General features: G+C 45.8%; 1 protein-coding gene across 2 annotated transcripts in view; it reads left to right on the forward strand.

Annotated features, from left to right (window-relative positions):
• Window positions 1–11,694, forward strand: part of NEK6 (NIMA related kinase 6) — a 45,267-nt gene extending 33,573 nt beyond the window's left edge. For both annotated transcript variants that reach the window (XM_021543694.3, XM_021543695.3), the window contains exons 8-10: window positions 3,270–3,364; window positions 6,923–7,036; window positions 9,741–11,694. In XM_021543694.3, coding sequence (XP_021399369.1) covers window positions 3,270–3,364; window positions 6,923–7,036; window positions 9,741–9,851 — 320 coding nt within the window. In that variant the 3' untranslated portion in view covers window positions 9,852–11,694. The remainder of the gene's footprint in view (window positions 1–3,269; window positions 3,365–6,922; window positions 7,037–9,740) is intronic.
• Window positions 11,695–11,920: the final 226 nt, after the last annotated feature.

Genomic DNA, 11,920 nt, shown 5'->3' on the forward strand with positions numbered 1-11,920 from the left:
ACCCAACCACAGAACTATGAGGAGTTTGGTAGGGTTGTGTGATTCAATAATATGAATGAAATGAAAAAAAAAAAAAAAAAGAGCTTAGGATAACAGATCTTGTAACAACAGCTGCAATATTATGCACAAAATATTTGTTTTTCTCTAAGAGTAAGTAGATTTGTTTTTGTTTCCCCCATGAAAATTAATGGGGGCACCTCAGGCTAAGATTTGAAGGAATTTAAAATCTATTTGAGTGTGTTTGACCACAGTTTTACTTCAGCTAATTCCCAAATTCTCCTGGGAAAAGACCTGAGCTGCCTTGTTGGAAATACACCCCAAAGAATGCAACAGTTTAGAAAGGGATACTTGAGAACTTGACTCTTTTTGAATAATGTTGGTTTTTCTTGGTAACCTGCAAGTGTGGTTGAAGAGGGTGAGCCAGGTGAGAGATCCAGGCTCTCATTTTCCAGCAGAATTGCTTCCCTGCAAACCCACGTTTGCAGATGTGAGAGGAATGGAATTTGAATTTCATTTTTGGAATAACTTTGCCACCTTTGCCTTTGTGTTTTTCTGGTGAAAGAAGAGACTCTGCTTCTAATCTTAACTGGGAATAATTAGCATTTCTCTAGCTTGGATGTTGCAGCTATCCGAGGGCTGTTGTGGCTGCCCATGGGCAGTGCTGGGAGAGCAGGAATGCTCTGGCATCTCTGAAGTGGCTGATGTTCAAGTGAAGGGCTCCAACTTCCAGGAGCAGAGCAGGAAGTCCTTCCTTAACAATAATCTTCCCTATGGTTTTGTGGCCTTTATAACTTCAAATGCATTACTCTACCACCTGGTGAGTAATGTTGAATCTGAGCAGTATTTTGTATTTTCAGCAGGGCAAATGCTGAAGAAAGTTTCTGATTAATAGTCTCCGATTAGAGCGTTCTTGTCAAATTGACTAATGGGATGCAATGGCGAGCCCCGACTGATTGCACTGGAAGCCTTGTGCAGCTTTCTAGAAGATGCTCATTACAGGAGATTCCCACGTAATGTTGGACAGGCCATAAAGAGAATTGGCCTTGTCAGTCTTTTATCATGACAGTTATTTAAAAATTAATGCATCAGTTTTGAAACGCAGAGCCTGCTTGTTTGTACATTTGCTGACAAGACTACAGTAATGATAGGTAAATGTGCAAGGTGGGCTCCACGGAATGAGCTCGGGCGTGGAGCGCTCCCCGAGCCATTAATGGGATGGAGCAGCCCCGTGACGCACTGAGCCGTGCCACCGCGCTGTCACAGCCCTGTCACAGCCCTGTCACCGCTGGCACGGCCGGGGAGGCGTGATCCGAGCCGACGTGGGGCCCAGCAGAGCTGCCAGGGCACGGGCCTGGCTCCGGAGCCGCGGTCGCTCCTGGCCCTGGTGCCCACGCAGTGACCTGGAACAGCCGAGTGCCAGAGCAGCCGCGGCTCGGGGCCCTGGCACCGGCCCCGCCGAGCGCGGGGGCAGGACCGGGGCTGGGCTGCTGCCGTGTGCTCCACAGCTCCTGGCATGCCTGGCACAGCAGCAGCGAGGAGTCGCCGCAGCTGGGGAGGAGTCTGACACTGCTGCTCAGTGGGGACTTCCAGAAGAGCCTTCCACAGCTTCCTGGAATGAATCATCGTTTCTTCTGCAGCTGCATATTTTTAAGCAGGAAAATGAATCAGTGCTGTCCCAGCCAAGTCAGTTCTTGTACAGAAACCTGGCAGATGTGTGGGAATTACTTGGAGAGCTGTGCTGTCCGTCGTGTGGATGTTGCATGCGCATGGGACAGAGCCATGGAAAGCCTCTGAACGAGTCCTGTCTGCTCCTGGTGTCCCACGAAGTTACTGTGTGTAGGCCAGTAAAAATCCTTAACTACTGGCAGGGCTCTGGTCTCCTCCCTGCACCGGGGCCTTCCACAGGCAATCAAACCCAGCCGGGTCTGGGGCTGTGCCACTCTGACCTCCTCCTCCTGAGCACGGAAACAAAATAATCTCCCTGTGATACTTTTCATGTGTTGTGGTTTTTATAGAATTTGCAAAAATGAAACTTCTCATTAGGATACTCTTCACATTGAAAGGGAAGTAATTTCTAAAGTGAAAGACCCAAAAGCATGAACTGGGTTCATTGCACAGGGCTGCTGATTGCTGAACATCTTGAGGGTCCAAACAAATTACCTTCCCTGTGCTGGGTCACCTGTGCAGGTGCCAGGGCCTGGGTTTTGCCTCTCAAGGTTGTTGCTTTGCCCCAGAACTCATTTGTTTCCCACAGTGTGCAGATCCCTCCGTGGGAGTGCTGGGGAAGGTGGTGGCTGCTCCTCCACCTCTAGCACCATCTTCAGCTTATTAGTCCTGCAGCTGTCTTCAGGCAGCATTTCAAATGGAGAAGCTGTAAACTGAATATTACAGGCAAATTAAGCATTTGCCATCTTGTGAGGAAAGGTCTTTAATTAGGAGAAGGATACACTGGAATGCCAAAAGGAAAAAAAAATTGACAGGGGATGGACAAGCAAGGGGAAGCAGGAGAAAAGAGCATATACAGTCCTTGGATGTTTTAATAAATGATGTATCTGAGGATTATTTGATGTAGTTGAGACTGCCAGGATGTCTTGTAGTTTCAGTACCACAACTGAAACTTATTTAGGATTTTAAAAAGAACCTTTTTGAGGTAAGGAATTTATTAATAATTTCCTGTAACTTCTGTCCAAATTACTGAGTAAATTTCTTTTGATAAAATACAGACTTGTGGAAGTACATAGAAATCCCCCAGCTTCTGACATAACTGCAAGCTGAAGCAGGGTTTTAAAGCTTGGAATTATTATCTTGGTTTTTTCAGACAAGTTTTGAATTCCTGGCTGGTGCTGGGCACTGTGTCCCCTGCAGTGGCTGGTGACCTGTCAGACGTCCCCTGGGGCCTGGCTGTGACACTGTGCCCTGCCAGGTGAACACTCAGGGATGTGCTGGCCCCGAGTCCTGCTCTGGTGTCACAGTCGTGACACCTGTGCAGTCTGCTCAGCCAAGGGGATGATCCCTCCTGGTGGCTCTGTCCATCCAAGACACTCTGAAGGTTCTTGGGAGCCTGGAAGGGAAACAAAATGATTCCCAGATGTCAGAAACACAGATGATATTTTCAACCATGTTCACCATTCTCTGCTCTGTTTATGATGTATTTGGTCCTTATCAGCTCTTTGTGCTACACCTGACCCTTGAATGAAGTCTCTCTCTGTATGACAGAGGTTGCTCAGTCACTGGTAAGACAATAACCCCTGGTTTGTTTGTTTTTGCAGTGGGAACTCCCTACTATATGTCCCCAGAGCGAATACACGAGAACGGCTATAACTTCAAGTCTGATATCTGGTCTTTGGGCTGTTTATTGTATGAGGCAAGTATCTTCTCACTTTTTTCCCCTGGCTTTTCCATGACCACACAATTCAGGGCAGGAACTGAATAGGTCAGACTGCCTGTAGACAACTTGTTAAGAATCCTTAGAAGAAGCTGACTCATTTTGTGTTCATCGTGCACCTTCTGAGCATGAATGAAGAGGTTGTGAGCAAAGTGAATTTGGGTCCCCGTGGATGTGGAGGATGAAGCCATGAGAAGCCAGCTCACTGCATCCCTCCTTCCTGCTGGGAGCAGAGCTCTTTCCTCAGTGCATTTATTTTGAAAATAGCAAATTCATTTGAATGCAAGGTACTGGTTCCTTAGATGGAATTCTGACCAAGTGTGGTATTTTAATTTTGGGAACTTCTGATAGAGAAAAGCAGAGGTTTTATGTAATGTGAAACCAGTGTCTCTAACTACTGTATTATGGCTGGAAGTTTTTCTAATTGTACATTGTCTTACAGCTTCAGGCACAGACTCGGAGCAGACACATGTGGATGAATTGCCCAAAATGTGCAACTTGTTCTTAAAAGCTATTACATGTATTTTGAAAGCAAGTGTTATGATTTTGTAACTGTGCTTTTGGTTTTGTGATTCCATTTTTAGCAGGGATCAAAGGGTATCAAACACTGTTGTATTTCTTCTAAATCTTTTTTTAGATGGATGCTTCTTCAAATTCAAGTGACAGTGCATGCCAGCATTTAGAAAGCTTTTATCCCCACCCAGAGAATTAAAACTCCCTGGGATATATAGTCAGGAATATTGCTTACATCCTCTGGTTAACAAATTATGGGAACTGATGACATTTTACTTATCAATACAACTTCTGGTAATCCCATGAAATAAGGGAATAAGCAGAAATGTAATTGATTTTGTGAGCACATCAGATGTGAAAACTGCTATAGCTGAGCATGTACTTCAGCTGGTTGGTTAAGCAAACATTGTAGGACATGACAGGGTAAAAGTAAATTTCCCATAACATCTGCAAGGCGCGGAGCTGGGGCTGTGGCCCTGCCTGGGGGCGTTGGGCTGGCCGGGGCTGTCGGGAGCAGTCGGAGTGGCCCCGTTGGACTCCACTGCCCGGCTGCTGCTGCACTGCCAGGGTGCTCTGAGTCACTCCAGGCTGAGCTCCCAGAGATGGGATTCCAGATTTATGCAGAGAGAAATATTTAGCGTTGTGCTAAGATGTGTTTTTGTTGCAGGCAATATGGTCCCCTTATGGCACAGGAGTCTTGGTACTCCTTGTATTTCAAGAAACTGAATTAATTGCACACTAAACATAATTCTCTGGTAGGAGTAGCAGTACTACAGTAACATCTGAAAAATTTGGCATGTGAAGCATTTTTAGATTTCCTTCCTACGTAGGTAAACCTTAACTTAGGGAACAGGAGCTGTGAGGTATTGCAGATTCCAGGGAAGACTGGACAGATACCAATTTTATGTTCAGTAGTTAAATGACTACTTGACTTCTTAAACTTTCTAGAATTTTGAAAATTAAGCATCAGATCTGGATGTCTTTGAAGGAACTGTTTTATCTGCTTTAATGTCTTGTAAGGAGAATTTTTTTCATTTGGCTTAGAAGTAAGGAAGGGATGCTTGTTTGGGTATGAGTCACTTTTGATATTTCTCCAGATAGATTGTGTAGATAAGCTGCAGAGAGATTTAATGTACAAATTGCCTTCAGAGACATGTGTGTCCACTGGAATCCACTTAGGGAACATTGAGGGCTTTGGGATATGATGCCACATAGCACCACTTAACTTTGACATTGATAATCATTGTGATTTTTATTAAATCTTATCAATATAGTAGTAACTGTCTTCATCCCTCACTTCCTGTAGATATCTGTCAGCAAGATAACTTGGAGGGGATAAAAATAAGTTGTTAATTCCCAGAATGTAGCTACAAGCAATGACTTCAGCAGTTCTGGCAAGACGATCAATTTAAACACTAACAGGGATTCCCATCTCTGGATGTTTGAACCAGTCATGCTGCGTGGTGGGCGTTTTCCATGGAGATCTGGCTGGCCTGGGGTAATTGCTCTAATCAAAATGTCAGGAGCAAACCCCAACGTAGCATCACAAACTGTAGTTAGTGAGATACTTGGAGTGCCTGTGGTCATGGCCCTGCAGCCCTGACTGCTGTAGTCACAACTGGGTGCTCTCTCTTTCCACTTTAATTCCCTGCATTTACCATCCCGAGCCCCTCGGTGTGTCCTTTGCATTCCTTCCCTTTTGCACGTGAGCACTTAACTAAACCTGGAATGAAAAGTTAATGGGAATTGGAAAACCCCTCTCAACCTCCCTGGCATTATTGATGTGTGTATTGAGATCTTGGAGTCCCTGTTTAACCCTTGCTTGCTTTCTGTGTTTTCCCTGATGCCCCCATTAGTGCTCTCCCTGGAACAGTCTGTGCTGGGCTCTCCAGTTTGTTTTATCTGACTGAGAGTAGTTTGCTATCAGTCCTGCTTGGGGAGTAGTCTCTAATTGGACTGTGTAATTTTTCTCCTACTGATTTACCTACTATTGTTCATGACAGTAATGGAGTAACAGAGACACTTCACCTTTTACCTTCAAAAATCTCCAAATGCTCTCACCCAGTGCTGGGGTTCTTTGGGATCCTGTCAGGGACTCTTCGCCCTCAGGTCTTTGCCTTTGTGAGGAAACATAGGTTTCTTCCCTGAGTCCTTTAAAAGATAGGTTTTAAACTCAGGGTGGTTTAACTTGGTGTGTTCTGCATTGCTCAGCACTTGGATGAGTGTTAGTGGTGGTGAGGTTTTGGTGTGACCCCCTGGCTGCAGCCCCTTCCTGCAGTGCCTCTGGGAGTGCAGCCCAAACAAAACTGCTTCTCTGTCACCAAATCACCAATAATCCATGGATCCTGGTTCCTCACCATGGGTAAGAGATTGGAGGACTTTGTATTGGCTCTCTTCAATCCTGCTGGGAGCTCACTGTGTCAGAAAGAGCCAGAGTTCTCCAGACACCTTCACTGCACAGGTAACGAGCAACAGACCATCAATCATCAAATAACCCCCTCAATGTGCAGTGAGAAGCATCAACTTCAGCTGGCCTCAGAAAAAGACCAGACTACATTTTCAGTAGTTTTGTTCTCAAATCTGCCTAGGATACTCTTTTCTAAATAGCAGGTTTCTGGCAGGGGATACATTTCTTTTGAGGTTGTTTAGGGGTTTTTTAAAAGATTGAGTGGATTGCTCAGGCTTACAAGATTCATCTTCTAAGCAGCTAAATGTCAAAAGTTAGAAGATTGTATCTGAGGGGGTTTCAGAGTTGCCTTAGAGTCAGCTGAGTTCTTGCTGATGGGCTGGTGGTCTGAACATCCTATTCTTGGATTTTTTTTCCTTGAACCCTGGCAGAGCCTGGCACCAGCCCTGCAGGGGCTGCAGAGTTGTTGGGGTCTTGGAGCAGCCTGGGCTGGGGAGCAGCAGCATCCCTTGCTCTGCTCACTGGCTGAGAACAGAATTGGCTCTTGCAAACTGGCAGTACCAAGGGCGCTCACATCCTTTGTGTTTCTGAAACATTTTCTGGTTTTCTCTCTCCAGATGGCAGCTCTGCAAAGTCCCTTCTATGGAGATAAAATGAACCTGTTTTCTCTTTGCCAAAAAATAGAGCAATGTGACTACCCACCTCTTCCAGCTGAACATTATTCTGAAAAGGTAAATTGGGAGTGTGGTTGCAGGGGAATGGGGAGGTGCAGTGCAGTTTGCCCAGGCACAGGGAAAGGGAATCCAGGAGGACAACCCCCCCCACCTCTAGGGAAGAACAGGGGATGGCCAGCGGGTCCTGGATACCTGGCTGAGCAATCACTTCAGTGGAGTCTGAACACTGACAAACTAAATCAAGACAAAAAAGATTTCTTAATGTGGGAAATACTGTGAAACTGGAAGTCTATGATGCTGGCAGAAACCAGCAGTGAACTGTGGGAAAGCCCTCTCCTTAATTCCTTTGCCATAAAACATTTTATAAAAGAGCACTGATATGTTTGTTTATGAAGTCTTCAGTGTGTGATGAAGTGGGGAAGGATTCAGTTTTAGCAAAAAAGAAAAGCCATTTAGTTTAATGCAATAAGGAGCTCTACAGCAGCTGTCCAGGTTTGTGTGTCTGAACATGAGGGATGGGCAGCAGCATCTGAAGCAGTGCACAAACCCAATGTCCCAGTTCCTGCTCGCCCAGCTGCAGACACGTGTGCTGGCTTTCCTCAGGGCCTCTTGAGATGAGCTTGACTTTTTTCTGCCTCACCTAGACAAAGCAGCTGGTTTTCCTTAACCTCCTCATTCCTTACAGTTGCCTTCTGTTTGAAAGGAAATGGCTAATGGCATTCTAAATGTTCACTGTATCCTATGGGGTTTTTCTTTTGTTTCACTGGGCCTCAGCATCCTGAGGAGGAGCAGGATGCCGGGAAATACCGAGCACAGCCGGTCTGGCCTCCGCCCTGGGAGGGACCCTGCACCACACTTCACTTTTTGCTTCGTTTTTCCTTGCCAAGTAACCCGTGCAAAACGATGCTTTGAGAACTAGTCTGTAGAAGAGAAATTGAAAATTCTTTTGCCCCAAGCTCCGTAGCAGCGCCCAGCTCCGTCCGTCCCTTTGCTGTGCTGCTGCAGTTTGCATTTCAGGATATGCCTGTTGGCAGCAGGAATTAGTGTAAGTTGACAGATGTGTTTCCTGTCTTTACAATTACTGTCTGTTTGCTCCCCTCTGGCAGTGCTAAAGAGTGTGTGTAGTGCAGTGATACGGTCGGGGTGAGAAGGATGGTTTAGAGCTCAAAGGCGCCGGGTCCCAGAGAACTGCAGATGGTTCATGCACTATTAACGGGATGCTGGCAGAGGCTGTGCCTGTGGCTGCAGCTCCTCAGCTGCTGCTGGTGCTCACTGGAGCAGCACAAACAGGGAACTGGAGCAGGGCTCCAGCACCAACAGCATCCAGTGTGGTACTTCCTTGGAACAAGGCAGTGTTTGGGGCAGAGCCCCTGCTGTAGTTTCCTTTCAGGGATGTTCCTCTCCTCTGTGGCCTTTTGAGCCTGACCACTCCAGATCCCCCTGTGAGCAACTGCATGCTGCTGGAAGCAGGAGGAGCTGGGATCCAGCCAGGACTGGTTTTCTATATTGGGAACAGATTTGCTGGTAACTGGAGATGCTGGCTGGCGGTGCTGATCCAGGCTCAGCCCACTGGTTCCTGTAGGTGCTGGTGAATGCCAGTGAGGACAGAAGTGCCCGGGCTGCGTTGCAGTGCTGCATGCACCGGGGAGCACAGCTACTCTTTGGACAAATGGTGCTGGGTAGAGCTCCAGAAGTATTTTCAGTTGTTTGTGGGAGTTCTGTGGTCAGGGCTGATACCCTCATTGGGGTCTCAGGGTTATGAAGGCTGCGGTGCCCCTGCCCTGAGCTGGTCAAAGTCACCAGAGAATGGGGCAGGGCCAGGCAGAGGTCTGGGTTGGGAGCAAGGACTGGGCCTGGTTCCATCCAGAGCTGGAAACCTTGGGTACGTTTGTTAATGCAGCTGAAGCTGTGTGCTTGATAGCTCTATGGCCATGCTTTTAATTACCGGTAAAATAATTGGCACTGTGGCTACTGGGAGGATGTGAGAAGATCAGAGGCTCAAGGCTGTTTTTCCTGGTGCCTCAGGGGTACCAGCAGCTTTCAGTGTCTGTATAATTAAAAGCTACAATCTTTCATGTGCACAATAAAGAGGGCTGGGAGGTGGGGAGACTCCAGCCCTTCTGCGTTTTATTTATTAGATATAATCAATGACCAGTTTCTGTTCCTCATAAAGGCATTTTAGGAAGCACCAGGTCTCATAGCTGTGTCCAGTAGCTTAAGATGCACAAGTACTGGTGAGACTCGTTATGCTGCAAGGCTTGGGCAGGGTTAGTGCTGGGCACTGGGGGTGGTGCAGGAAGGGCAGCACAGCTGCAGTTCCTGAGAGCTCTGCTCAGGCTCCCCCTGTCTTCAGTTCCCTTTCACTGGCAGGTCCCTCCTCACCTCCCACCTCAGTCACATCTTGGAAGTGATTTCGAGTTTCCTTCCTTCCTCTCTCTGTGTTCTGCTTGTGCACGGTGCCTCCCTCTGTCCCATGCTCTCCCCAGCCCTGGCTGCACAGGCTGGGTCCTCCTTTGGGATGTAAAATATTCTGGGGTTGGGGAAGATTTAAATCGTTAGTGAAGATGTGGTGGAAAAGGTTCTTCCTGGCCTTCTTGGAGGTGGGACACACAGACATGAGATAGACACATGCCTGCATTCTGCCCAGCAGCATCTGCACAGAAGAGGTTCCCCTCTCCTGGCACGGGAGCTCGGGCAGACGGTGCCAGAGCCTTTTCCAGGAAGGCAGCAGAGGATTCACTCACGTTTTTCTGTCTTGCAGCTGCGGGAGCTGGTCAGCATGTGCATATACCCCGACCCAGATCAAAGGCCTGACATCGGTTACGTGCACCAAATAGCCAAACAAATGCACGTGTGGACCTCGAGCACATGAGCCGGGAGCCAGCACAGCTCAGTCTTACTTGAATTCTTTTTCTCAGCTGAAAGCGACTGGTGCCAGGTCACACAGGTGGGAGGTTGAGCACTCGCAGCAGAGGCTCCATCATTTGCAGGTTATCTGACAAGGACTCTTACAGGTGGTTGTGCTTTAACGTGAAGATTCTGTGAGGTATTGCAAGTGATTCTTCTTATTTTTTATTTTAAGGCAAATAATGTTACGGATGTAGATCATTTAAGGGTCCTTTCTTAAAACTGTTGTGTGTAATCTAGGATAGCAGCTATTACCGAGGGCTCAGCGTTTGCCAGACCTTCTATCTTAACTGTAATGTGAAATATTGAAATAATTCCTTCAGTGAAATCACTTTATATTAATGTAAGGATTACCATAGATTTTGTGTAATTTGTATAACTGCTACTTTGCCTCTTCTGCAAATGGTTAATAGCAAATTCAGTTTTTACTTGGTATATTTTAAAGTAGTCATTTATGTTTTTATTAATTTCCTCCTCTTCAGACTTAGGAACTGGGAAGGGTTGGGGAAGTGGGAAACCCTTTTGTTTCATGATTTCTTTTTTTTTTTTTTTTAATTGAAAACTTTTTTTTTTGCTGATGCATTTCTCTGTCAGAGATAAGTTAAACATGATCCTGGGGAAAAGAAGATAAACATGCCAAGCAAACCCCTACCAGCCTTGCTCCTGCAGAGAATTGCTCCTTTCCCTCATTTTTTCCTTTTGGAATGGTTCTTCTTCACCTCCAGGTTCCTGTTTAAAACCAGTGTTTATCAAAGCCACCTCATTTTTTGGTGCAGAGACTTTTACATGTTCAATAGTACATTGGGTACTATGAGTGGAACTTCAGCAGTGTTTTAAACACTTGGAAATTTTTTTAAAAATAAATGAAATGTTCTGTGTATGGAATTCTGCATAGGATCAGCCCCTTCTCTCAAACTGTGAAAACTCATTACAGAATGTGAATGTTTGTAAAATCTCAACCTGATCTGAAGGAGTCATCGTCTTTAAGTGCATGAAAATTGTCAGCCAGCTAAATTCATTCATTGAATCAATGATTTGTTTCATTACTGTCGATGGAAATACTCACTGCTTTAGGAACAGCTGTGGATTCACGTTCCAGTGTCTCCATTCCATGTGCCTGTCAGGAGGAGCAGGGCTGCACCCGCTGCTCCAGAGGAAATCTTCAGCCTGTGCTGCTCCAGTGCCGCTTCCAGGCGGGACAGGGGCTTGTGCCAACGTATACATTTGTGTGTGACAGTTCAAATGCAGCCTGTGCCTGGTTTTTTTCTTAAAGAAAGCTTACAATCCTTAACTTTTTTGAACTAAGATTAGGGTTAGGGGGTTACATACATATATATGCTTTTAGTGGATTTTTTTAACCTACTTTTCTCTACTTTAAGGAAAACTGCAGTGCCATCTTCATCTACTTCCTGTAAAATTTGGGAATATTCATATAGGGTACCAAGAAAAGCCATTAATTGCTGTGAATATGGTTGGTATCATTAATGGAAGGTGCCATTTTACTGAGGCTTATCAGCAGAAAGTTAAGGCTGCTGCTCTCAGGAGAGATGTGGGAAATTTAAATCAGCAGAACTTTGTGGAGGCACCAAATTGTTCCCACCATTTCCATGCCAACCAGCTTGGTTATTTATACCAGCTTCTTTAGCACTTCCCAGGGTTGAGCCTGAACCTCTGGTCCCACTGCAGCTTTCCTTGGAGCCATGGCTTCCAGGAAAGCTCAGCTCAAATGAGTGTCTGGAGAAGTCTGCTCACTTTCTTGCTACGTGAAATTTCATAGTGCTTATAAAGAAATGTATTTCAAAAGGTAATTTTTTGCAATTGTGCCTTTTTAGATAAATAAAAAAAAATATTTCTAAAATAAAGACCTTTGTTTAAAAAACAAAAAAGTCCAATATTATAGGTCCAAGTGGAGGTGAATAACAAGACAATCAGACTTGAAGTGATGCTGGATATGTGCCCTGTATCTACAGCAGAGAAGCAGTAACATCATCCCCTGATGTCCAGTGATACCCTGCAGGTAGCAGGAGATTGGTG

This window comes from Lonchura striata, chromosome 22, assembly GCF_046129695.1.
Source record: "Lonchura striata isolate bLonStr1 chromosome 22, bLonStr1.mat, whole genome shotgun sequence".
NCBI lineage: Eukaryota > Metazoa > Chordata > Aves > Passeriformes > Estrildidae > Lonchura > Lonchura striata.